Source organism: Terrapene carolina, unplaced genomic scaffold, assembly GCF_002925995.2.
Source record: "Terrapene carolina triunguis isolate 2854851 unplaced genomic scaffold, T_m_triunguis-2.0 Scaffold58, whole genome shotgun sequence".
Lineage (NCBI taxonomy): Eukaryota > Metazoa > Chordata > Testudines > Emydidae > Terrapene > Terrapene triunguis.
The window spans coordinates 55645533-55670090 of record NW_020664409.1 but is presented as its reverse complement, the minus strand read 5'-3'; the positions used below and the strand labels follow the sequence as shown (position 1 = coordinate 55670090).

At 39.9% G+C, this 24558-nt stretch overlaps 1 protein-coding gene across 2 annotated transcripts; it reads left to right on the top strand.

Moving 5' to 3' along the window:
• The first annotated feature begins 125 nt into the window (after positions 1-125).
• Positions 126-20036, top strand: COPS5 (COP9 signalosome subunit 5). Of its 2 annotated transcripts, none has more exons than XM_026662438.1 (8): positions 126-261; positions 715-949; positions 5983-6111; positions 7365-7430; positions 9859-9944; positions 14241-14352; positions 15838-15986; positions 18926-20036. In XM_026662438.1, exons 1-8 carry the CDS (start codon positions 164-166, stop codon positions 19008-19010), a joined length of 960 nt encoding a protein of 319 aa, XP_026518223.1. In that variant the 5' UTR covers positions 126-163; the 3' UTR covers positions 19011-20036. The 2 variants fall into 2 exon arrangements, with proteins under 2 accessions (XP_026518223.1, XP_026518219.1); XM_026662434.1 differs by having other exon boundaries at positions 126-315.
• The last annotated feature ends 4522 nt before the right edge of the window (positions 20037-24558 follow it).

Genomic DNA, 24558 nt, shown 5'->3' with positions numbered 1-24558 from the left:
GCTAACCAGGCTGTCTCAGGCCCTGCGGAATGTACCATTCCCGACCCTCCCCCCAGCTGCTCTAGGACATTCCAGGGCTGCCCGCCCCCCCCCCCTTCTCCCGCGCGGCACTTGGTTTGCGCGGCGGCCCGGTCGGGCGGCTGCTGCGCGGGGCGGTGGGGGGATGGCGGCGGCCGGCGCCTCCGGGAGCGGGATGGCGCAGAAGAGCTGGGAACTGGCCAACAACATGCAGGAGGCGCAGAGCATCGACGAGATTTACAAGTACGACCGCAAGCAGCAGCAGGAGATCCTGGCGGCCAAGCCCTGGACCAAGGAGTGAGAGCCGGGGCCGGGCGGGCGGCTGGGCCTGGCTGGGCGGGGACCGGGCCCGGAGCCGGGGGTGAGGCGCCGGGATACCCGGGCAAGGAGCGAGGCGGGCCGGGCCTGGGACGTGAGGCCCTGGGAGGGAGTTCAGGGTAATGGGGGCGAAGGGGCGGTGGCCCGGAGGGGCAACGGGGCCCATGGGAGGTGGGGATGCAGCGGGGAGGGCCACCGGGATTCTTTGGGTCATGAACCAAGGAGCGACTCCGGGGTGGGAGGGGGTTGAGATGGGGCCCTGTTATAATAAACCCCAGCTACTTCCCCCTTCCTCACCTGTATTTTGCATGTGTTTCCTGTGTCTGTTTAGATCAGATACTTGGCCTCTTGTTAGCATCTCTCCGTTTTTTCTTGCAGCAACCACTACTTCAGATACTGCAAGATCTCCGCCCTGGCCCTTCTGAAGATGGTCATGCATGCACGGTCTGGGGGCAATCTGGAAGTGATGGGGCTGATGCTTGGGAAAGTGGATGGGGAAACCATGATTATCATGGACAGCTTTGCTTTACCGGTAGAAGGCACTGAAACTCGAGTCAATGCTCAGGCTGCTGCATATGAATATATGGCTGCATATATAGAAAATGCAAAACAGGTAAATAAAAAGAACTATGTGTTTTTATTGGCGCTACAATAACAACAAATCCTGTTGTAACTTACACTGGGTTTTGAGATAGTCTGTCTAGGTTTTTTATAAAGTTCCCATCACCAGGATATCCATTGCACAAGATCTGGACCAATAAAAAGTTGATAGTACTCTTTTTTTTCCTCATGTATGTTTAATATCTTTGTTTATCATATTTAAATATTGCAGTGTTCTTTCACCTTTGTAGATCTGAGTTCAAATTCAGAGTTAGGTCACCAATTAATTGAGTGTAATTTCCTTTACATTTGTGCTCATCACCTGGGAAATGTTTTTATGGGTGCAGTCGGTTGCTCAAGAATGGAATAGCAAAGGAGCTTATTTCTTCACAAATTTAACACAATTATTTGTGGCATAAAAATTAAAGTTAGTGTCAAGCATTAAATCTTTGTATTTCACAGCTGTCTTATCTGGTTGCTATATAACATATACATAATAGGTATAGTGTTTATTTGCTTATTCTTTTTGGATAATCTCTTTGTTTTCCATCAAAAGAACCCCTAAAATTCATTTGGGAAGAAAAAATAAAAATAAAGGAGTATATAGTTGTCAGTGCTGTTTACTAGTAATTGCACTTTATAAGCTATGAATGTTTGAGTCAAGAAGGAAGGATTAACAACTGTGAAATACAGTAGTTCTTTCCTCCCCCATACAAAGTTCCCATGTTACATTCACATTTAGGCCCTGATCTTCTAGTAGGTTCACTGCAGACAGAATTGGAGCTGTAATCTCTGGTAGATCTGGAGAGCTTGTCCCAGGTTGGAGCTGCTCTTATATTCATCTACCATATCATATACTTATTTTATATTAATCTCCCACTGAAAGCTTGATAGTCCTGTGTTGCAGAATGAGCATTAGATCACATCCAGTTCTCATAGTTTAATTAGTTTTAGTAAGGCCCTGTCTATACTTAAAAAGTTTTACTGCGTTAACTATATCTGATGTGATTGGGCAGACCGTTTAATTTGTGCAAAGTTCTACTAACGTTAGTGATGCAGCTCATATTGCAGGATTAGGGAATTCTTATGGAATTCCTGCTATATTTACACTTCGTTTACTTACAGATTTCAATATAAATTGCAAATTGGGTTAGATCAGGGATCAGCAACCTGTCAGAAGTGGTGTGCTGAGTCTTCATTTATTCACTCGAATTTAAGGTTTCGTGTGCCAGTAATACATTTTAATGTTTTTAGAAGGTCTCTTTCTATAAGTCTATAATATATAACTAAACTATTGTTGTATGTAAAGTAAATAAGGTTTTTAAAATGTTTAAGAAGCTTCATTTAAAATTAAAATGCAGAGCCCCACCGGACCGGTGGCCAGGCCCCCGGCAGTGTGAGTGCCACTGAAAATCAGCCTGCGTGCTGCAGGTTGCCTACCCCTGGGTTAGATTATAATATATGAGAAAAGAGCATGCACACTAGAAGTCATTTTTGTTTACTAAAAATATAACCATGGCTGTAAAAAAGTTGTAATTTTAAAAAAAATTTAATGGGGGGAGGGATAGCTCAGTGGTTTGAGCATTGGTCTGCTAAACCCAGGGTTGTGAGTTCAATCCTTGAGGGGGCCACTCAGGGATCTGGGGCAAAATCAATATTTGGTCCTGCTAGTGAAGGCAGGGGGCTGGACTCGATGACCTTTCAAGGTCCCTTCCAGTTCTAGGAGATAGGATATCTCCATTAATTTATATTTTATTTTATATTTTAATTTGCTGTTTTGGTATGGCCAGTTCAAATACCATTAAAACAAAAAACCCAAAAATAGAAATGGTTGTTGGGTTGGCAGTAGGGTCCGTTGCCCTCCAACAGGGTCTGGATACCCCCCTCCTCCATTTCTCCTATCTCTGGGTAGTGGGCTTTCCCTTGGACACTAGAACCAGTCCCAGCTCAGAGACCCCTGGAGGCCATGTGGGGGCTGGCACCACCCAAGCTCCCCTCTCCCAAGGCACAGGGCCCTGTGGGAAGTACAAGCCCCACTCACTGGGCAGCCGTGGGAGGTGAATTCTTCCAGGTAACACGGGAGCTGCTGCTGGTGTTCATTAGGCCTAGCCCATGCCACCTGGTGGAGGTGGAATTGCACCTGGGCGGTGAGTGGGGTGAGCTCCCCAGGGATCTCTGCCCCAATCCATGTGCGTGCCCGGCCCTGCCTTTTTCATCCACCTCCTGTCGGGAAGGCCAGATTAACTTTTTGTGGGCCTGGTGCCAAACATATTTGTGGGCCCCCATGGACTCAATGGAGCATGGTGTGGGGGAGGGGGTCGGTCCCTGGAGCGAGCGGCTGGCCAGGGGCATGGCCTGGCGTGGGTGGCCCTGCTCTGCCCAGCCCAGTGCAATGGCACTATTTATGAACCGGCAGTTGCCAGATGCACAGTGGCCTGCCCAGCCCTGTGCTGCCAGCATGCCCCTTCCCCTCGGGAGTGGGCCCATGCCACGCCACAGAGCCCCCCCACCCAACACTGGAACAGCCCTCCAATTCCCTATGGCCAGAGCCCCCCCAGACCCACTATGCCCAGTGCCCCCCCCCCCCAACCCTGCCACAAATGCCCAGCAACCCCTGACCACAGCCCCACAACTGCCCAGCACCCCACACAGAACCCCCACTCCCTAGTGCCCCAGCACACACAGATCTTCCCTGCCCCTGCATAGCCCAGCCCCCCCCGCACTCCCAGGCTCTCCAGACACCCCCTTCCCCACGCCCTGCCTCCTGGCTGCATTTATCAGCCCTGCTGGGAGGCGACTGTCTGCCGGACTGTGCTGCCAGTGCAGGTACTGGGGCGGGGAATCGCTCTGGCCCCTCAGGAGTGGTGCGATAAGCCAGGCCAGGGCCTGCCCCAGCCAGCCTCCCTCAGGGCCCACTTGCCTGGAGGGACCCAGTCAAGCCCCCCACACTGTTCCCTGCCAACTGGCCGAGATTGGCCAGGGTTCTGCACCAGTAACAGGCGGCTCGGCTCCAGGAAGACAAGTGGGGTCCCACAGGTGGTGGGAAGCAGAGACTGCCCGGAGCTGGAAGTACACTGGGGTCTGGCTAGGGGGCAGAGAGAAGCCAGCGGGTGGGGCTAGGAGGTGAAGAGGAGTCCTCGGCAGGCAGGCCGAGACGAGCAAGTGGTGGGCGGGATGGGGGAAGCCAGCGGGTTGGCGGGTCTCAGGGCACAGTGCAAGCAGAGCAGGCCGGGGTCCCTTCTGAGCATGGGCCAGGCTCCATGGCGCCATTGTAAACCCAGCACTGTTATCGCGTCATGACAGAGGGGCATCTGGGTTAAATTTGAGTGAGTGGGTTGCAGTGTCACTCAAATTTGCAGCAACTATAACAGGTTGCGGTGTGTTTTAAAAGTTGTGGTTTCTCAACAAAATTGCGGAATGCTATTTTCTTACCGTCTTAAATATAACTTTATGCTTATTCAGACTGTTTTAGGTACCTAACTATCCCATTTTAAGCAGGTGATTTTGAGATTTCTTTTAATCTAGCTTGTTTTGTCAATAATATATGCATGTGTATCTGAAAAATATTAGTATTCTGTATATTTGTTTGTTACAGTGATCTAGCTAATGTGAACATTACATTTTCATCTGAAAAATTAGTGCCAATTCATTTATAATAATCTTACAGGTTACTTCTGACAGAGTGGGAAAGACATTTTTTCTGCAGTCTGTTTACTTTGTGCTGTTGAACACTTTGATACATAATCAGCTTCTTAATTTTGTTGGTCACTTCTGCTATTAGTCTCATGCACTACTATGATGACTTCATTTTCATTCGCTGCTCAATGAGGAGCTCATGTGCATGCTCTTTCATAGGCCCCGGTTGAAGGATGTTTGCAGTACAGGTTGAACGTCTCTAATCCGGCACTCCTTCGTCCAGCAACATCTGTGGTCTGGCATAGGTGCCGACAGGGAAAAATTGGTGCGGAGCATCCACTGGCGCCAAGCTCCCCCCTTCCCCCGTGCCTCTCGCACGCTGGTGGCCCCGCGCTTACCAACTCCTCCTCCTCCCTCCCAGAGCTTCTAGAGCGCTGTGAAAAGCTGATCTGCAGCGTTCAATCTCCAGGAGGGAAGGGGAAGACCTGGGGCTGGGACCCCGGGTGAGGGGCCGGGACCCTAGGCGAGGGGCCACGCTGGGTGCAAAGCCTGGGGGTGCTGCAGCACCCCCACACCCTTTCTTCCCGTGCTTATGGAGACCCGCTGGCACTCTGCATTTACCTCCCATGATTCGGCAAATTCTCTGGTTTGGAACCGGTAAGGTCCCGAGGGTGCCGGACTAGAGAGGTTCAACCTGTAATATCTGAAATTAGTTTATATTTTTTTAAATTAACTGATAGCAAGTTGACAGTGTCCCCTTATATCAGATGGAGACATTGACTTCTGTGTTCATTTAATCTCACCTGTAGGGTTAATAAGACCAAAAAGTATTACTCTTCCTTGGAAGAATGTAGTGATGTGTAAATGATCTGTTCTTCTATCTTTATCTATTAAGCATGTAAACTGTAAAGCAAGTAAAAAGATGCTTTTATTTTAAGCGAGATCCTGCTTCTGTTTAAAGTTGGTGGCTAAACATCCATTGATTACAATGGATGCAAATCAGACACTGTGTGTTCTGTCTTGTATTATTATTTTAGTGATTTGAGTTTCTTGTTACAAGGTCTATATTTGGCAGAACTGGTTGTCCTGTATAAATCCAAAAGCATGCACCTCTGATATTGCATGTTGGAAAAACCAGTTGTTGGATGCCAGGAATTGAGTCGTTAGTATCAGTGTAGTTATAACTTTGTGCCATATGACTTCTAAAAACATTTTAACCAGAGAAGGCTTAAGTTATTTAATAAACATATGGGTTTGAAACTTGACATAGTAGTGCATGTAGATACTTGCATTTTTTCTTCCCCATAATGTATCTGCAGTATGCTAAAAGCCCAAAAGAGGGCATCTGTCACTTTCATTATATGCAGAGACTTTTAACTATATGTATTTCTTTCCCCTTCACTTCATTAGGTTGGTCGTCTAGAAAATGCAATTGGCTGGTACCACAGCCACCCTGGCTATGGTTGCTGGCTTTCAGGGATTGATGTCAGTACTCAGATGCTTAATCAGCAATTTCAGGAACCATTTGTGGCAGTGGTTGTAAGTATTAGAAGTTTATTAGTTAAGCATTCCATACACTGACAGAATTGTCCAATAACTTAATTTCTTTGTGTTGAGGTGAAAATATTTACTTGCAGTTTTTATCTATATATCTCTATATATTCTGTTAAATAACCCTCTGATAGTATTTTTTTTTTTATGGGGGGGTAGAATCCAGGCTTCAGATCAGAATATCTGCCTTGACAAGCTTTCTGGGCTAACCAGAAAGTCAAGACAATGGTATACAAACAAATTTGTTCACTGGGACTGGAGAGCTTTCATTCACTGCATCATTCCAGGTGTAGTCTGTTAAAATCTTTTCTCTAATATTAGATTAGAAATCATGCTTGTTACTTCAGCAAAGAATTGAATAGCCCACACTGAGCCTTCTGCCTTAGACCTAAAAACTCTAGTTCTGTGATTCTCTCAACCTTCTGTAGTAAGGGACACCGGGCAAAACTGTGGTATTCCTTATATAACATGCATTATCAGTGAAATCACTGACATGGCATCAGAGAGTTGTACACAATTCTTTTTTTTATATATTCTGAGGAAATTCACTGGGCCCTCCAACGCCTCAGGACTGCAGGTCACAACAATTGAAATAAAAATTTAGCCTTTGGTTTAAACAACAACTTATATAATCACTTGCTCTACTAAAGAGTGTAAACACCAATAAAAGAATGGAATTATTTAAGGAATAGTTGGCAGTCTAACTAGGATTGTGGGATTAAATTAGAAAAGTATAGACCAAATATTAGAAAAAACTTCTGGACACTAAGATCTATTATGTTGTGGCATAGTCTCCCAAGGAAATGTTGGAAGCCCCTTCAGTTTTACTAATAAAATGAAACTGGCCAATGCACTAGTAAATGGACTGTAGAGAATAATCCTGCATTATCCTCCTGACCTATCCCCAAAATAGATTAGATTATCTAATAGGTCTTTTCCATCCTTAATTTATTGGGGGGGGGGGGTTAAAATTAAAAGCAATAAGTATCACCGATGTATTAACTGATATTAACCATTCTGTTAATGTAGAGAAGTGGGATTAATAGGCAGCTGTTGATGTTCCACTTTCTTTTCATGAGTGCTCCTTATAAACTGATGTCAATTACAAAAGTACTATGCTTTATTACAGAACATAATGCAACTTTTTCAAGTTACAGTGATTCAGTGTAATAACTATAAAGTTAAAATAGATCAATAAGTATGCCACCTGCATATATCAAAAATCACCTATATTTTTACAGATTGATCCAACAAGAACAATATCTGCAGGAAAAGTAAATCTTGGAGCTTTTAGAACATATCCCAAGGTAAAAGTTAAGGTTAAAAAAGGTATATGGTTATTATCAAGGTTATTAAACTGTATATAACTAAATGCATGGATCCCATTTTTAAGGGTCACTGTTAAGACTGAAAAGCACATAATCTGACCTGTTTTTCCTTTTTTATATTCTGTATCTTCCTTTTTCAGCAAAAGATGTAATTTTTTTCTAACCTACAATAAGTATTAAAATATCATCATATTATGCATGCCTCTTAGAAGAAAAATAACATTGGTAAATAATCTGATTTCAGTTTCAGGATTCCTTACTTAAATAGTCTTCTTTATGTGTTATTTGTGTTTAGAGAGGTTGAATTATAGATTTCTTCCCACAGAGTTTTATTCCCTGTTGTATTAAATATATTTTTAGATATTGGAGCTGCAACATAATTGCAGCAGTTAAATATAGTTGTGCTACTTCTAAAGTTTCTGTGGCATAGATCTATAAGAATTTGGACTGTTATAGGAAAGAAGGAATAGTAAATCTGTGACTTATTAGTGCAAAAATCAGCTTTTGGCTGCACATTTTTTAAACCTGGGAATCTGTATTGCGATTGCTTTGAGAAAAGCAAGAGTCAAAATCTCATACATGCATCCAGTGAAGTGGGTTTTAGCCCACAAAAGCTTATGCCCAAATAAATGTATTAGTCTTTAAGGTGCCACAAGTACTCCTCGTTCTTTTTACTTTTATTTTTGACAGTCTTTTCAAAGAAATGTTGTCAGTCACAGGATAAAACAAAAAATAAAATACCACATTTTGAAATGGAAATTTTAAGCTGAAAATAATAACATATCAAGCTTAAGATATTTATGTTAACTTGAAATTATTTAAAGCTGAAATAAAATTTTCCCAAATCTAGTTTTATATTTATATCGATGATAGAGAAATAAAAGTATAATTTAGTTGATATATAATCAAGTATAATTACACCTTCTTGAATTCCAGTTAAGCCCCTAATCCTGCAAAGACTTACACACATTCTTATGCACTATGAGTAGTTCTGTTGGCTTCAGTAGGATCGCTCACGGTGCATGAAATTAAGCATGTCTTTGCAGGATTGGGGCCTACTTCTGCAATGTGATTTGTTAGCATGGACCTTTACGCTCATGCAGAGTATAGGTGAAGTCAAAAGGACTCTGTTTGGACATGAGAATCTGGGCTAGTGGATCCTATTGTAAGAAAGTAGAAACATTATTGTCTTATAGAAGACTCCAATCCGGCATCACATTGTAATTGTAAAAATATGTGTGAAAAATTCCCCATTGCATTCATGCAGTACCTTTTTGTTACGAATGAACAGCAGATCTGCATAGACTATTTTTCTAAACAAAAGGAAATAAGTTCTGACAACAACAAATACTCATGTATGAACCAAAAAAATCTCATATAAATACTTTCAGTGCACTAAACAGGAAGAAGAAATGTAACTTGAACTTAAAAACCAAATCACAGTTAGGCATTCATTTTAGCAGAATGTTTTAAGAGGAGTAATGGAAATGATTCAGGTGGGTGGTATTTGCCAATTCAGTGGTTGTGAAGGCTGCTATTGACTTAATTGGAGACTGAAGTTTTGGGATAGGTACAAGGTGAGCAATAGTAGTGCAGGGTTCATCTCACTACTGTGCTAATGTTTGTCAATCCTGTTCTGGCGCAATCACTTCTAGGGATGAAGAGAGTAATCTGGCCTCCATGCCCCTTCCATCATTGCCCTAAGAGAAAACTATATGGCCATTTATGGTGCGGATATCTGCCCAATGAGAACTGGTCTGAGACCAGCAACTCACTTCCTACACATTTCTGCACATCCATCAAATAGTAATGACTATTAACCCAGGCCAGATGAACCAGGGATCAAGAGAGAAGATTCCCAAATCCATAAGGCCTGGTCTACACTACGACTTTAATTCGGATTTAGCTGCGTTAATCCGAATTAATCCTTAACCCGTCCACACAACGGAGCCAGTTACTTCGAATTAAAGGGCGCTTAAAATCGATTTCTGTACTCCACCCCGACGAGCGGAGTAGCACCAAAATCGATTTTGTAAATTCGAATTAGGGGTAGTGTGGCCGCACACCACCGAATTAATGTGGTTAAAATTAATGGGGTAGTGTGGCCGCACACCACCGAATTAATGTGGTTAAAAACCGAATTAATGTGCTTAGTGTGGCCGCGCACAATCAAATTTATACAATCTGTTTCCCAAATTCGAATTATCTAAATTCGAATTAATCTCGTAGTGTAGACGTACCCTAAGTCTGCTGGGCCATCTGTTTTCCCTATGGAAGTTGTTGTCTTAATTGGGAACTTGAACAGCATTTGCAAGCAGCCTTAAAATGACTTCTTTCTTTTGCATGAAGAAATGTATGTATCACTTTTCCACTTACTGTGGTGGTTGCTGTTTGTTTAACTTTTCAGGGCTTTAAGCCTCCAGATGAAGGTCCTTCAGAATACCAGACTATTCCACTTAATAAAATAGAAGACTTTGGTGTACACTGTAAACAGTAAGTAACTCATGAATTATTATCTGAATCATAAGTAGAAGGTCTCAATCTTTCTCCACCTTCTACCATGACCCTAAGTGCCATGGTTTCTTGCAGTGACCCAAATACTACAAGCCTTTGTTTTCTTCGGCTGCTAGCTTTATGGGGAAGTGTTGCCAGCTGTCATTCAGCAGGGAGATGGTTTGGGGAACACTGCTTCAGTGAGCCAGATGAATGCTCAGAGCATTCGGGTCAATACAGCTAGCATCTTGCCATCCTCAAGCATTGCTTCTCTGGAGCAGAGTAGAAGGGGTGGAAAGAGGAGCTGCTGCAAGGAGAATGGGCTGATAGCATCAAATGGAGGCAGGAAAAAGAGCTGCTTCTCCTCTCCTGTTAATTTGCTTTCTTTTAGTCCTAGAGGTCATTTGGTTTTAGCAATTTTTGCTCCATACCTGTCCTCATGACCCAATTGAAGTTTGCAACCCCAGTTTGAGAACTCTTGAACTCAGAATCAGTGTTCAAAATAATTACCAAATTCATATTATTGTCAGTTTATGATGTCTGATGTAAAATATTACTTAACACCCATTCACTTGGGAGAGCAAATTATCCCTTAGGTACATTTGATACTTATTAATTCTAGTGAAAGTTGTATGCATGAGTTACATGCTGAATGATTCATATGTTGATGAAGGGCTGGACTCCAAAGGGATGGGTAGTTAAAACTCTGGAGAGTTGTGGGAAATTGCATTATTGGAAATATATATAGTCTTTCAAGGTTTTCCTGTCATATTAACAAGAAAAAAAATGCATTTCCCTTTTCCAAGCTAAGAACTTGAAGGCCATGCACTTAAAAAAATAAAGCTCTATAAAAATCTCAGCTGGTAACTATTATTAATTATTTGCATTACCATCAAAGTAGAAATCTCTGGCAAACACTTAACTGCTAGTCATTCTGACTATTCATTATAAAGCAAACCTTCTAGATGAAGTGTGATTGTTTGTGCATTTCTGTTGCATTAGATTTTTTCTTTAAATTTACCATTACCTTTTTTAATCTGTTCTCAGATAAATGGAATTTTTCAATTTTCTGAAAAATGTCATAATTATCATAATAGTCTCCCTCTCAGATAGCTAGTTAGTATCTGTTCTAAGTCATTATCTTTCTTGAAGCTACATGGAAAATTTACGGAAGAGAACTTTCAGTCTTCCCCAGTGGAGGATAGCCATGAAAAAAGAGGAGGGGTTGAAATTGCAGACACTATGCTTTAGTCTGCTGGGTGAGGAGTTGCTGACACTGTGATGTCTCTGATGTTCCTTCTCCTGCAATGTGAATGAATTGTACCACAGAGATTAGAATAGTCGTTTCCACCCACTAGTATTTGTACCAGGGCTTGTAATACTGGTTTTAGTGACAGTTTCTTTAGGCTTCTCTTTCCTACCTTAATGATGATCTTCTGTGTTTGGGTCCTGGTATGCTGGCAATGCCAGTGGGCACTGGGTAGAAAAGCAGAGCTACTGCTTTATAATCTTATACACGTGTCCAATCCTCCCCCCGGGGAGTGACTGCATTCCAACACTTCTCAGCCATGAATCTATACATCAGTCCCAGTGGGTGCACTTTTACCTCATCTTTGACTGTTATTCTATTACAGTACTTAGATGAGAGGTTGTCTTTGAGGAAGAGCATGCTTAAATAGGTTTTGTGTATTATACCAAATGCCATCTCTCTTAATTAAAGTGTCAATTCCTAATGATAAGCACCTCAATTAATGTTAAAAAGCATTTAGCTTGTAAATTTACAAATGTGAAACTTTTGCGAATGTCTCTCCTTTTGCCATTTAATTTTTTAAAAGGAATTATATTTGGCATGTTACTTTACATTTTAAATTTTCTTCAATTGTATATTTGTAGATATGTGACCTAACAGACACACGATCTTCCGTGATTTTTTTAAATTGGGCATCATTTTTCTTTATTTTTACTAGTTTATTCACCAATTTATTTGTCAAATGATTATAGCACAGGCCTGGGAATTGGGAGATCAGGGATCTAATTTTGATTCTGCCACAGATTTCCTTGGGCAATTCACCTTTGTGCCTCATTTTTCTCTAAAGTGAGGATCTTTCTCTGCATCACAACAGTATGAAGTTTAATTAATCCATTTTTGTAAAAGACTCTGATCATCTCAGATGGAAGATGCTATGGAAATGCAAAGTAAAACAACTGATTTTTATTACAGGAAAAGTACAAAGCCAATACGAGGGGGTTAATTGTAAAAGCAAATTTTAACGTCAAAAATGTCCCCCCAAAATGGACCATTTAATATATCTCTTGTTACTGACTCTCCCCTTCTCACTTCTTATTATTTTGGGTTTCTAGCTCATTATATGGTTGAATTGGTCAGCATTAGAAGATTTCACTTTATAAGTGCATTTTTCCTAATATGGTTGAGTTTTACCAAACAGGTCTCCCAAGAGCAAGGTTAATATATCATTGCTAATGGATTAGTGGATCTGTGCCATTTAAATAATTTAATTTAAATTATTCAAAAATAACTTATGTGCAGTGACAGAGGAAAGACAGGCAATATTTTTTTTTTAAAGAATGATGTTTTAGTAATTTGAATTGGATAACGTATAAGTGGTAGTTATAGCTGCATCAAAATAAAACCGTGTAAATGCTGTAGTAGCCACACAAGAACAGGAAGCCCAGCAATCATTTAACTTAACTTCACCTCTCTGATACCCAAAAAATTGTACCTCATGTTCCAACTCCCAGTATGATGCCTTTGGTACATCGATATAAATGTTCTTGCATAGCTTAAAGTGAAGATTACCTTACGGGTGTGTCAGGTTCTCCTTTTATTAAATCCTACATGAAATTTCTTTTTTCAGGAGCATCACATCCTCCACCCTCCAACAGCCTTCTGAGAATTGCTTGTAACAGATGTTTGAAAAATTGTAACAAAACTTACAAACAAATGAACAGATCTCTTTTCTCCCCTGGTCCTATTGCAGCCTTTTTGTTCCTTGACAAATCTGATTTCTCTTCCTCTTCCTGAAGGCCTCAATCCATTTTGCAAGCACTTCAGAATGAGTACATCAAAAGAGATAATCTATAGAAGGCATGAGCTAGGGAGGGCAGGAGGGTTCCTTTTGATTTACACATTTAGGTTGAATTCCCACTAATAGGAAAGGGGATATGTTCTTCAATTGGCAAGGCTTTCTGTATACATCTGTATTTATAAAACAGCTTAATGGAAGAAATAAGTATTTTTTAAAAATACCGAACCTTATATTTTTTACTTTCAGTATAATGAATATCCGAGCAGCAGAGAGAGTTGCAACATGTACTGCTATCTTGTAAGATGCAATAGGAATCATGTATTTAAAACAAAACAGGATAGCTTATCTTCCTTATTCCTTAGTTGTGAATTCTGTAATATCAGGAAAATCTGTCTTCTTAACATGTAAGGCCTTGGCTACACTGGCAATTCACAGCGCTGCACTTGCTGCGCTCAGGGGTGTGAACCCCCCCCCCCCCCCCCGAGCGCAGCGAGTGCAGCGCTGTAAAGCGCCAGTGTAATCAGCACCTGCAGCGCTGCACGCTCCCTCGCAGCGCTGCAAGCTATTCCCCTCAGAGAGGTGGAGTACTTGCAGCGCTGCGAGAGAGCTCTCGCAGTGCTGGCGGCGCGACTACACTTGCGCTTCACAGCGCTGCCGCGGCAGCACTGTGAATCCGTGAGTGTAGCCAAGGCCTAAGATGCATAACAAGGGATAAATAGGCTCTTTGTTAAGCTTACCACTATCCAACATTGCCACTTATCACATTCCACTAGATCAGCAGTATTTCAATTTACTTTTATATATAAATTATACTAATATTATGATAGCACCCAAAGGTCCCAAGCAGGATCAGGGCCTCTTTGTAATATGCACTATACAAACACTATTAAAAGGACAGTAGCTGACCCCAAAGATCTTGTGTTACAACAGACCCTAAGTGAATGAAGAAAACAGCATTTGGTTAGTTATAACTATTAAAACTGCATACATTAGACACAGGAGGGAAATCCCTCCTCAGAGAAACATTCTTGGAAGATGATGTAGATCTTAATGTGTGTTACTGTTGGACCCTAAAACGTTGTCATTTGTCACATTGGTGTTCTATTAGTCTTTGCATTTTTGAGAAATGCATTTACTTTCTATTTATTCCTTTTCAGATGCCTATGACCATGAGAATTTGATTGTAAAATACCCTACATCTTTGACTGGTAGCTAACTTTGAAAAATTTGCTTTGTTTTTTTTAAATAGGTATTATGCTTTAGAGGTCTCCTACTTCAAATCATCTTTGGATCGTAAATTGCTTGAACTATTGTGGAACAAATATTGGGTGAACACACTCAGTTCTTCTAGTTTGCTTACTGTAAGTAGAATAGCATATCCTTTAAAAATGCAGGTACCTCTGACTCCTTGGTGCGAGAGGCAGGGATCTCTGCTGCAAATTGCTTAATGGGACACTGCTGAGTAATTTTGACTCCAGATTTAGATTCTGTGCATCAGGTTTTACAAAACCAAATAATAAAGAGGAAAGTTTTCATGAATATAAATAAAGCATTTCTGTAAACATTTTTCTGTTTTTACTGTTTGATAACCAGAAAGTGAAGCTAACTAGTTTGTTCTCATTGTTTCAATTAAATCTATTTTTTAAACCCTCATAACATTTAGTATCCCCTTACTAAATGTACCCTCATAACATTTAGTATCCCCTTACAGTAGTAATTAGTATCCATTAAAGGTTACCAGATATATAGGCTAGATATTATTGGTGGTGTTACTAATTTTATTATAACTCCTTTTAAGCCATACTTAGTATCTTTAAAAAGGGACTTTTTTTGTTGTAACCATGTGCCTCAAGTAGGAATTGTGACTTGACTACTAGATAACTAGCGTCCATTGCATTCATTGTATTTCTGTTATAAACATACTTTTTTACTTTGGATTAAAATCTCATTTACTTTCTTCAATAAAAATCCAACACACAGTGATTATTTTAGTCACAGGGGTAGAATGCACACAGTCTTTAATACGTGTTTTTACTCTGTAAAATGATATTGTGAGGCTCCCTATTCTCTCGATTATTCCAAATCAAATTTGCTGCATTTGCAAATAAAAATATTTTTCTTTCCTAACTTCCAATCCTGCAAACTTGAATAGGGATTTGAAAGTCAAACTTTGCTTTTTCCACCTTGCACTTCATGCCTAGTAAAAGGTTCTGCCCACAGTAATACCTGTGCAAGTCTGTTGTATTGCATAGTTTGTAAATTAGAGCAGAATAATATCCATTATTCTCAGTGAGGTTGCATAAATTGAACAGAGGCCAATGCTAATACGGCTTTGGTTGAATACTTTAACCTGTGAAAACTGAATACTTCCTGCAGTCCATAGGAACCTAGTCTGTAGACATGTAGTTATATATTCCTGTGAGCTGTAGGAAGAAATACCAGGCAAGGAGCAGACTTAGGAGGGACAAGTAGGAGAACTTCCATCATTTTGGAGGATGCTACATGTTGAGCAGGAGACTTCAATGCTTCCTCACACGTTAGTGATGAAGTCAAGACTTTGCTGTGTCTGTGTTGGGCTCCATCTTCTGCTGCCACCATTGACTCTAAATTCAATTGTTCAGCTTGCTGTGAATTCGGAGATACTCCATATCCCACCATCTGTGGTACTCCAAGATTTAGATCAGTGTATAATCTGTTGAGCTCCAACTGGTCTGCCAAGCTAAGCCCAGCACTACTTAGACTTAAAGGTATTTTGTGAGGTTGCTTACTTGTGTATTTTGTGCATAAATACCAACATGACTTACAGCTCTATCTATAATACATTTAATAGTATTTTATTCCAACAGAATGCTGACTACACAACTGGCCAAGTCTTTGATTTGTCTGAAAAGTTAGAACAGTCAGAAGCCCAGCTGGGCCGAGGGAGTTTCATGTTGGGTTTAGAGACACATGACAGAAAATCAGAAGACAAACTTGCTAAAGCAACAAGGGACAGGTGAGATAATACATGTCTGGATTCTCTTTTGTAAGAAATACTATTCTGTTTTAAACCCTAAGTTCACATACTTTAAACTATGATCTGTAGGGAATTATTCTCCAGTTCCTAAGCATTTTGGAGGAGTCAGAGTAAAAAATACACTGCTGTAATTTAGAAATTAAAACATAGAAATACCTCTTATTTCCATCACAAGGGCAGTTACAATTTTTGTATTTACTACAGTGAATAAACTATTTATTAACTGAAGCCATGAAGCAATCCCTTTGGGTTTATTATGTATTGTAAATCTTGTGTGTCTTCTGAAGCATCCAGACAAGATGCTAGGGACCTTTGACCTGCTTCAGCATGGCATTTCTTTGGTGGGCATTATAAAAATGACATTTCAAACTTCTGTGTTGGCTCCACTAAAGTTGTTAACCAATTCTGTATTTCTAGTTGATCTGTTTTTAATCAAAAATATCTATGTTAAAGTCCATTCAAAATATAGGAAATTTGTCAAATGCAAAAGGCTAGCATAGGTTGAGCATTGCATTTCTTATTTTTGCAAGTGGGTTCCAATAACGGGAAAGAGGAGAGAAATATAAGTAATCAATATATACATTAAATTAAGGACTTTTGCCGTCTCTCTATACAGCATTTTACAGTTCTGTCTAAACCATGTGGTTAGTCTTTTAAAAAACTGAGGACTTGCCTTTTCCCATCTTTTGCATAAAACACTTCCTTCCACAAATGACTACACTGCACCTGAAATGGGGGTGGCTGGGTGGGGGTTGACATTGTCATGGCTTGCCGGAAGAGGGGTAGCAGTGCTTTATGGATAGGAGGAGGAAGGAAGTCAGAAGCTGTTGCAAAAAGGGCGGGTGGGGGTCAGTGTGGGCGACACTGATTCATCTGGGAACATAAGTGCGGAAGGTTTTAAAAAAGGCAGGTTAGGGCATTAGAAGGCCTTCCTCCACGCAGCAAGCAAGGCAGCACCCACTCTCCCTCCCCTCAAGATGACAAATATCATATTGGTTAGGACCTGCTGTGGGTATTGTGCTAGTCACTCCTTTTTAGGCAGGCTGGGAAGGAATTTTTCCTTCACAACCATATTGGCTTATTATGGTGAAGAGGAAAGGGGGTTAGGCTTTATATCACAACTCATTTTGTAAGTGTGGGGCAGATGTCCAGTGCAGGTGCTCCATGGGGAAGACATCCAGGAGCCAGATAGATGGCCTGGTAAAGGACTTAAAAAGGAGGTGCTTGCTAAAGGAACGGAATGGGGAAGGGCTCCTATGATTGGTTAAATAATTACCCAACCTCCTTTTTGGGCTGTGAAGCTCTTCGGTGATCACCTGTTGCTTTTTAATTAGCTTTCATCAGTCACCAAATCAATTTTTTTACCATTTGATTTAATCTCCAATATGGTTACATATAAAGTATATCTGTGGCACTATATAACTGTTGAACAGTGATGCTTTACAAACTATGAAATGTCATCCTGTGTTGTGTAGTAAGAAAGAAGCATTTCAAGTAATTTACTCCAAATAAGTGTTCCTAGAACTCATCATTGTCCAGCTATGCTGGAAGGACAGGAGGCACTGGATATGCTTTAATTAGAACACAATTTTATCCTTAACAGTCTGGGAGTACCCGGCAGATAAAAGTGTATAGTTCAGGTAATTCCATGATCATTTTCATATATATCCGGGGGCTTCCGTCAGCCCTCCCCCCTTTCCATCCTGGTCCCCAGCCAACCTGCAGCTGGGACCACACACACACACACCTCTTGAATGAGGGTTGTGGGGGGTATAAAGGCAGGGGGGTTGGTTCCCAGCTGTGCCAGTCATAGGAGCCCCCCATTTCTGCGCCTTTAACTAATACCTCTTTTAAATCTTTCACAAATCCATTTTATCTGACCACTCTATTCATTCCCTACGGAATACCTGCACTGGACATCCACCCCATATTTACATAATGAGTTCTGACATCGTAGCCTAACTTCTGTTCCATGTATTACCCAAATAAGGCACCCCTCCCCCTCCGTGCCAACCTGCTGTGGGGAAGGCAGGGGAAAAAAACCCTTTGCATTGGCTAATCAGGTCCATGGACCTATATAGTATCCCCTCTCTTCCGGTCACCTAGGGGGAAAGGATAGGTCAGCGTCCCCATGCTAACCTGCTCTAAAGTTGCTGTAAAAATCATACCATGCCTCTCAAATTTCTTCCTCCAGCAAGCGTGATGACTGCCCCACCATTTATTGTACGGTGTGGCCATTCTGGGTTCTGGCATAGTTATTATCCTTTCATATTTTCATAGCATTTTGATTAACAAGCTTAAAAAGCTATTAGAATCTAGAGTGAATAAGTTCTTGTGGGTCACAAAAAAGAACACTTAACTTTTTCAATCCACTGTGTCACTTCAGTGACATGGCTTCAGTGAAGTACTGTAGTTTTTCCTTTCTAATTTTACAGGGATTTGAACTGATCAAATATAGACTATAACTCTTAGAGGTAAATGAGGGTGGTGTTTTTGTTTTGTTATGCTAAAACCATTAGCCGAACATACTGAATTTCACTTGCTAAAAAAAAGTATTGGAACTGATTTTCTATTACATGAGTTCAAGGTTTTAAATTTCTTTTACTATCGTTAAATTAAAACCTAAAATAATGGATTGAATTCGGTTTCCTGTATTTTATGTTAATGTCCTAACCTGTTGGACAAAAAGTACTGTCTAAAATTGGTTCTTGACATGTAAAGAGCTTGTCAGTTTACCTTTTTAGATAACAAATAGCTTTTGGCAACAGCAACTAAATTGCTGTGTGACTTTTCATATCTGGACAGTTTTGAAGATTCATGGGGTTATGGGCACCCCGAACTCCTGAGACAGCTGAATAACTTATTATACAGTGACAGTTCGGTGTTTAGCCAATGTTGAATTTATGCTTGTTTTTCAGTTGCAAGACCACCATAGAAGCTATACATGGATTGATGTCTCAGGTTATTAAGGATAAACTGTTTAATCAAATTAATATTGCTTGAGGCGCATCGCCAGCTGGTACACATCTCCAAGGCTGAAAAAGTCATGGTTATTTCTTTCTTTTGGACATGTTCAGTTTTGGAATTAAAGTAAGAATGGATACTTATTCAGCTAATTTGTAGTACTTTAAATCATCTTTCCCACCTTTTTGCCCAGTTTTAAAGAACAGATGGTCCTGAAAATTATTGTAAACTTTGTTCTCTATCATAAAACACAACCATTTTGGATAATAGTTTCACAAGAAAAGTAAATGTGACTGTTATTAGATGCTGCTCTTTAGTATTTATATCTGTTATCAATCTGCAATAAAAAAAAAAAAAAAAATGAGGAAGTGATTTTTTTGTAAACACTTATTTCTAGCTTTTAATTATTTTCTGCTGTTTCCCCAGAATAATTCTTCTAATTCATCTAGTTTAGAGAGACAATAAAGCTAATTTAAGAAATTTCATTTTTGTTAAGAACATAATTTTAATATGCTTTCCCAACTCTTCTTTTAATTTTAAAACCTTGAATCCCTTTAGGTTAGTTTTTTAAACAAAGTTCTAATTGAAACATTAATAGCTTATTTTTGCAGATTGACTCAATGTGGGGCTATTCTCATTCATGTATTGTAAGAATATCTTGCAGCCATGCAGTGGAATTGATTTGCTAATATCCTACTGTTTTTCATAGAAAAAAGAGTGGCAAATGAATGGAAGCCAGGGCAGTGATAGAATTATTAATACACAATGCCTTAATGTCATCCAGATATGATTAGAAAATAAAATGTAGTTATTCTTTACATACAGCTCAGCCGTTATGAAAGACCAATAATTCAGTGTTTGAAAGCCTTTATGTATCTCTATTATATGTGTATAATACAGTGTCATTAACCTCCTTATGAATAAGAAGATTGTCGCAAACAAAATGTGTATGCTAAAACTAAAATAAACATCCAGAGAAAGATGTGCAGTTGAAATATTACTCTTCTGTGAAGTTTTTCTTTTTTTATTCAAAAGTTTTAGGTCTTAATAAATTATCATGCTTGAGATGATCTCCATGCAATTTCTCTCTGGAAGACTCTTATGCTGTATGTACTTAGTGCACTGTGTATTAAAGTACTTAACTAAAAATAAGTGTATTTGATTAAAAAAACAAGGAAAAGTAGAGGCTTCTTGCAAATGCACAAAACCTCAATTTTTGCTGAGTGCATAATTTGCATTTAAAGTGAGGGAGCACCATTAGGAAACAAAGCTTTTGCAAGAGGGCTGCATGTGTGTCCCTCTTTACGTTTTAATGTGTTGCCTTTTCAAATTTTGTTTCTTGACTTTTTAAGAATTCCAAACAGTAATTGAAAATGTAAGACATAGCTGAGTAGTCAAATAACAAATTTGCAGTTAAGCCGTCTAGTTATTCATAGGTTTATGTAACCATATAATATTACCATTATCCTTTTCCAGCCCTCCCTCTGTTGCTTGTCACATACACTTGTTGCATGCCAGGGAAAAAGATGAAAAATTAGTGTCTTGAAAAATCAATTTAATCTAATCTAGGACTATAAACACTAAAATGCATTAATCATAATTGTATGCTTATAATGTGGTGTCACTGCAGGGCTAAGTTAAGTTTGTTTGGGTGCCTTTATGCTGTATTTCCATACTTTAAGATGTTTAGGTTTCTTTTAAGTTTATCCTTAATCCTGAATTTTCTGTGTTTTTACAGTATTTATTTTGGGGATAATTTACAATATGCTTCATGTAACATGCTGTAAAGCTTTATACCTTACATAATTGATACGTACTCTCAACCTTAACTATGCCCTGATGTCAGTCTTTTGTCTGGGAATTTTTAATAGTTATCATTTGTGTAATGCTTTCCATCCAAATGGATTCCTGTGTACTTTAAGCAGATATGAAAGTTATAAAATGGAATTATGTCACTCATGAGGAAAATACAGGCACCTCTAAAGTTAAAATGTAGCAAATATTTAAGAGCAACATTTTAGGAAAGGAAATTAATTAGAACTTCAGGGGTAGCTTAGGCAGAGTGTAATTACTTGACTTAAATTTAGTCAGGGCACCAGCATAAATTCTTCTCTGTCGGAAAAAATGCCATGGGATCTTTAACGATCACAAGATGGTCAGTCATCAGTGTCTTCGTGGCCTTACCCTGTGACCTAATACTGGCAACGGTAGGTTGCGCAGGAGCAGACACAGTGCTCAGAGCTGCACAGTATGTAGTCCCTTTTAGAAAACTTAAAAAAAAATACAGCAACTGTATTGGGATACTGGGTAAAGTAATTCTTTCCCCAATGTTTCCCATACGAGAGCTCACAAAACTCTACATTCTAGCATGCAACCCTTATCACACAGAATGAATACAATATATGACAAAAAGCAAGAATACTAAGCACAGAACATTAGAAAATGGATTTTTCTTTAGCTGTATCCTAAATATCTCTTTGGAAACACAACTCAAGTCATCAGTGAGAATTTGCTCTGTAAGTGCTGATCTGAAGTTTTGTGACAAATTCTAGACAAATTAGAGGATTAGGCCAAAAGAAACCTGATGAGGTTCAACAAGGACAAGTGCAGAGTCCTGCACTTAGGACGGAAGAATCCCATTCACTGTTACAGACGAGGGACCGAATGGCTAGGAAGCAGTTCTGCAGAAAAGGACTTAGGGGTTACAGTGGACAAGAAGCTAGATATGAGTCAACAGTGTGCCCTTGTTGCCAAGAAGGCTAACGGCATTTTGGGCTGTAGAAGTAGGAGCATTGCCAGCAGATTGAGGGATGTGATCAATCCCCTCTATTCGACATCAGTGAAGCCTCATCTGGAGTACTGTGTCCAGTTTTGGGCCCCACACTACAAGAAGGATGTGGAAAAATTGGAAAGAGTCCAGCGGAGGGCAACAAAAATGATTAGGGGGCTGGAGCACATGATTTATGAGGAGAGGCTGAGGGAACTGGGATTGTTTAGTCTGCAGAAGAGAAGAATGAGGGGGGATTTGATAGCTGCTTTCAACTACCTGAAAGGGGGTTCCAAAGAGGATGGATCTAGACTGTTCTCAGTGATACCTGATGACAGAAGGAGTAATGGTCTCAAGTTGCAGTGGGGGTGGGGGGGGGGGTTAGGTTGGATATTAGGAAAAACTTTTTCACTAGGAGGGTGGTGAAGCACTGGAATGGGTTACCTAGGGAAGTGGTGGAATCTCCTTCCTTAGAGGTTTTTAAGGTTCGGCTTGACAAAGCCCTGGCTGGGATGATTTAGTTGGGAATTGGTCCTGCTTTGAGCAGGGGGTTGGACTAGATGACCTCCTGAGGTCCCTTCCAACCCTGATATTCTATGATTCTATGACAGTACAAATATCTATGTAAAATGTTAGTATAATATAGCCTTTTCAGAAATCCTCTGTATTTTAGCATGTGTACATGATATAGTAGTTTTAATAGTTACTTTTTAAAACCCTGGTTTCAGGAATTTAAACTGCCTGTTTAAAATGGCAATGAACTGAAACTTCACTTGCATATTATCAGGCCAAATAGTTATTTTTATTGCATATGATAATCAAAAACTTTAGACATTCAGGTGCTATTTTATAACGTTTTAGCTAAATCATAGCAATTTTTTATTCATCTAAATTTGACAAAAATATACAGCTCTAAGCTACTATTTATTTATATAATTTGTTTCATCATTTACTGGGCACGCACTATGCCTGTGTCCCATGCCAGGCTCTTGGCACTGTTCAGGAAATGAAATACACCTCTACCTCGATATAACGCTGTCCTTGGGAGCCAAAAAATCTTACCGCGTTATAGGTGAAACCGCGTTATATTGAACTTGCTTTGATCCACGGGAGTGCGCAGCCCCGCCCCTCCGGAGCACTGCTTTACTGCCTTATATCCAAATTCGTGTTATATCGGGTCACGTTATATCGAGGTAGAGGTGTAGTAACCCTTGCTAGTATTTGGTGAGGCATTCATACCCCTATTGCTATTCCTGACTTGGCTTTTACTGAGGCCACAGTGCGGTTTCTTTCTCTCCAAGCTGCCCAACAGTAACAAGTTGCTAGCTATCTTACATAAACACATTTATGGGCATAGTCTGGAACATAGAGAATCAAAAAATGTATGGTAAACAGAATATACACACAACTGGCCAACTGCTACAAAAAATTTAGGGAGCTAGTCTCTAACCTAATTCCGTAGAATAGTGGTTGAAATGTGAAAACCTTGTGTGTTTGGACTTGACAGCTACATGTTATCTTTCCTTGGTATAGAAATGTGTGATCTTGATCCTCCACACTTCTGTTTGATGTATCACTTATTTACAAATTAATAATTACACAATTCAATCCCTGGTATCATGCATGGAGTGTAATTTTTACAGCACAGTGCAGTATTTCAGGGCCTGTATTTCTGTTGCACAACCATATTTCAATTGATAGCAGGTAACTATTTTTATTTTTAGAAAACAAATTGCATGTAAGAAATACAAACAATTCAAACAGGCACAGTAGTTTCCTCAATTAGTGTTACAAACAGAGGTGTTAGATGAATTTACAGACTTTTATGTTGAGAATTGCATTTGAAATCCCAATTCTTTCTGAAGTCATCAAAATTTCTCCTGTATCTCAATATATGCTCAGATATTTCCAACCTGTGAGTACTATATTTTACTGCGTTGTATTAATTTTAGTATGTAGAAGCTCCACAGCACAGGAGAAAAGTGTGTATTTCTAAGTCTAACGATTAGAGACTAGCCAGAATTACAGATAGGATGCTAACCTCCTTTACTGTACATGCCCTTATTAAAGAAAGATCTTCTTAACCTACCTTTCAGTCTTGTTCTCTGAATACTGAACTATTCAAGGATGCACTGGTGCCCCACCAGAACTACTAATGCTGCTTTGCAGTTCTCTGTTTAAATGCACACTAAATTCTGGCAATGGAGAAACTACCCCTACATCAGTGGTTCTGAATCTGTGGCCTGCGGGCCAATTTCAGCCCAGTCAGCACAAAGCTACGGCCCATGTGACATCCTCAGGGCCATACAGGTAGTATTGGATGTGGCCCACAATGGTAAATAGGTTGAGAATCACTGCTGTAAATAAATCCTTTTCTCTGGAAGATGGAAATGTGCTTCTGTGAATAGCACATTGAACTGGGATGAAGGTGCATTTTGATTATATTTTCTGATTTGGATAGTGCCAACGTGGTAGAATTGCGTCTGCTTTTACTCACCTGATTATTTGTCTACAGTAGAACCTCAGAGTTAAAACACCTCGGGAAAGTATGTTGTTCATAACTCTGAAATGTTCGTAACCTTGAACAAAATGTTATGGTTGTTCTTTCAAAAGTTTACAACTGAACATTGACTTAATACAGCTTTGACACTTTTCTATACAGTAGAAAAATGCTGCTTTTTTAACCATCTTAATTTAAATGAAACAAGCACAGAAAGTTTCCTTACCATGTCAGTTTTTTTAACATTCCCTTTATTTATTTAGTAGTTTACTGTATTTCCTTTTTTTTTTTTTTTTTTTTTTTTTTTTTTTTTTTTTTTT

Coding starts and splice junctions, on each gene's coding strand:
- COPS5 (XM_026662434.1), top strand. CDS start 164: ATGGCGGCGGCCGGCGCCTCCGGGAGCGGGATGGCGCAGAAGAGCTGG. Junction 7,431..9,858: donor CTTTTAGAACATATCCCAAG/GTAAAAGTTAAG, acceptor TTAACTTTTCAG/GGCTTTAAGCCTCCAGATGA. Junction 9,945..14,240: donor TTTGGTGTACACTGTAAACA/GTAAGTAACTCA, acceptor TTTTTTAAATAG/GTATTATGCTTTAGAGGTCT.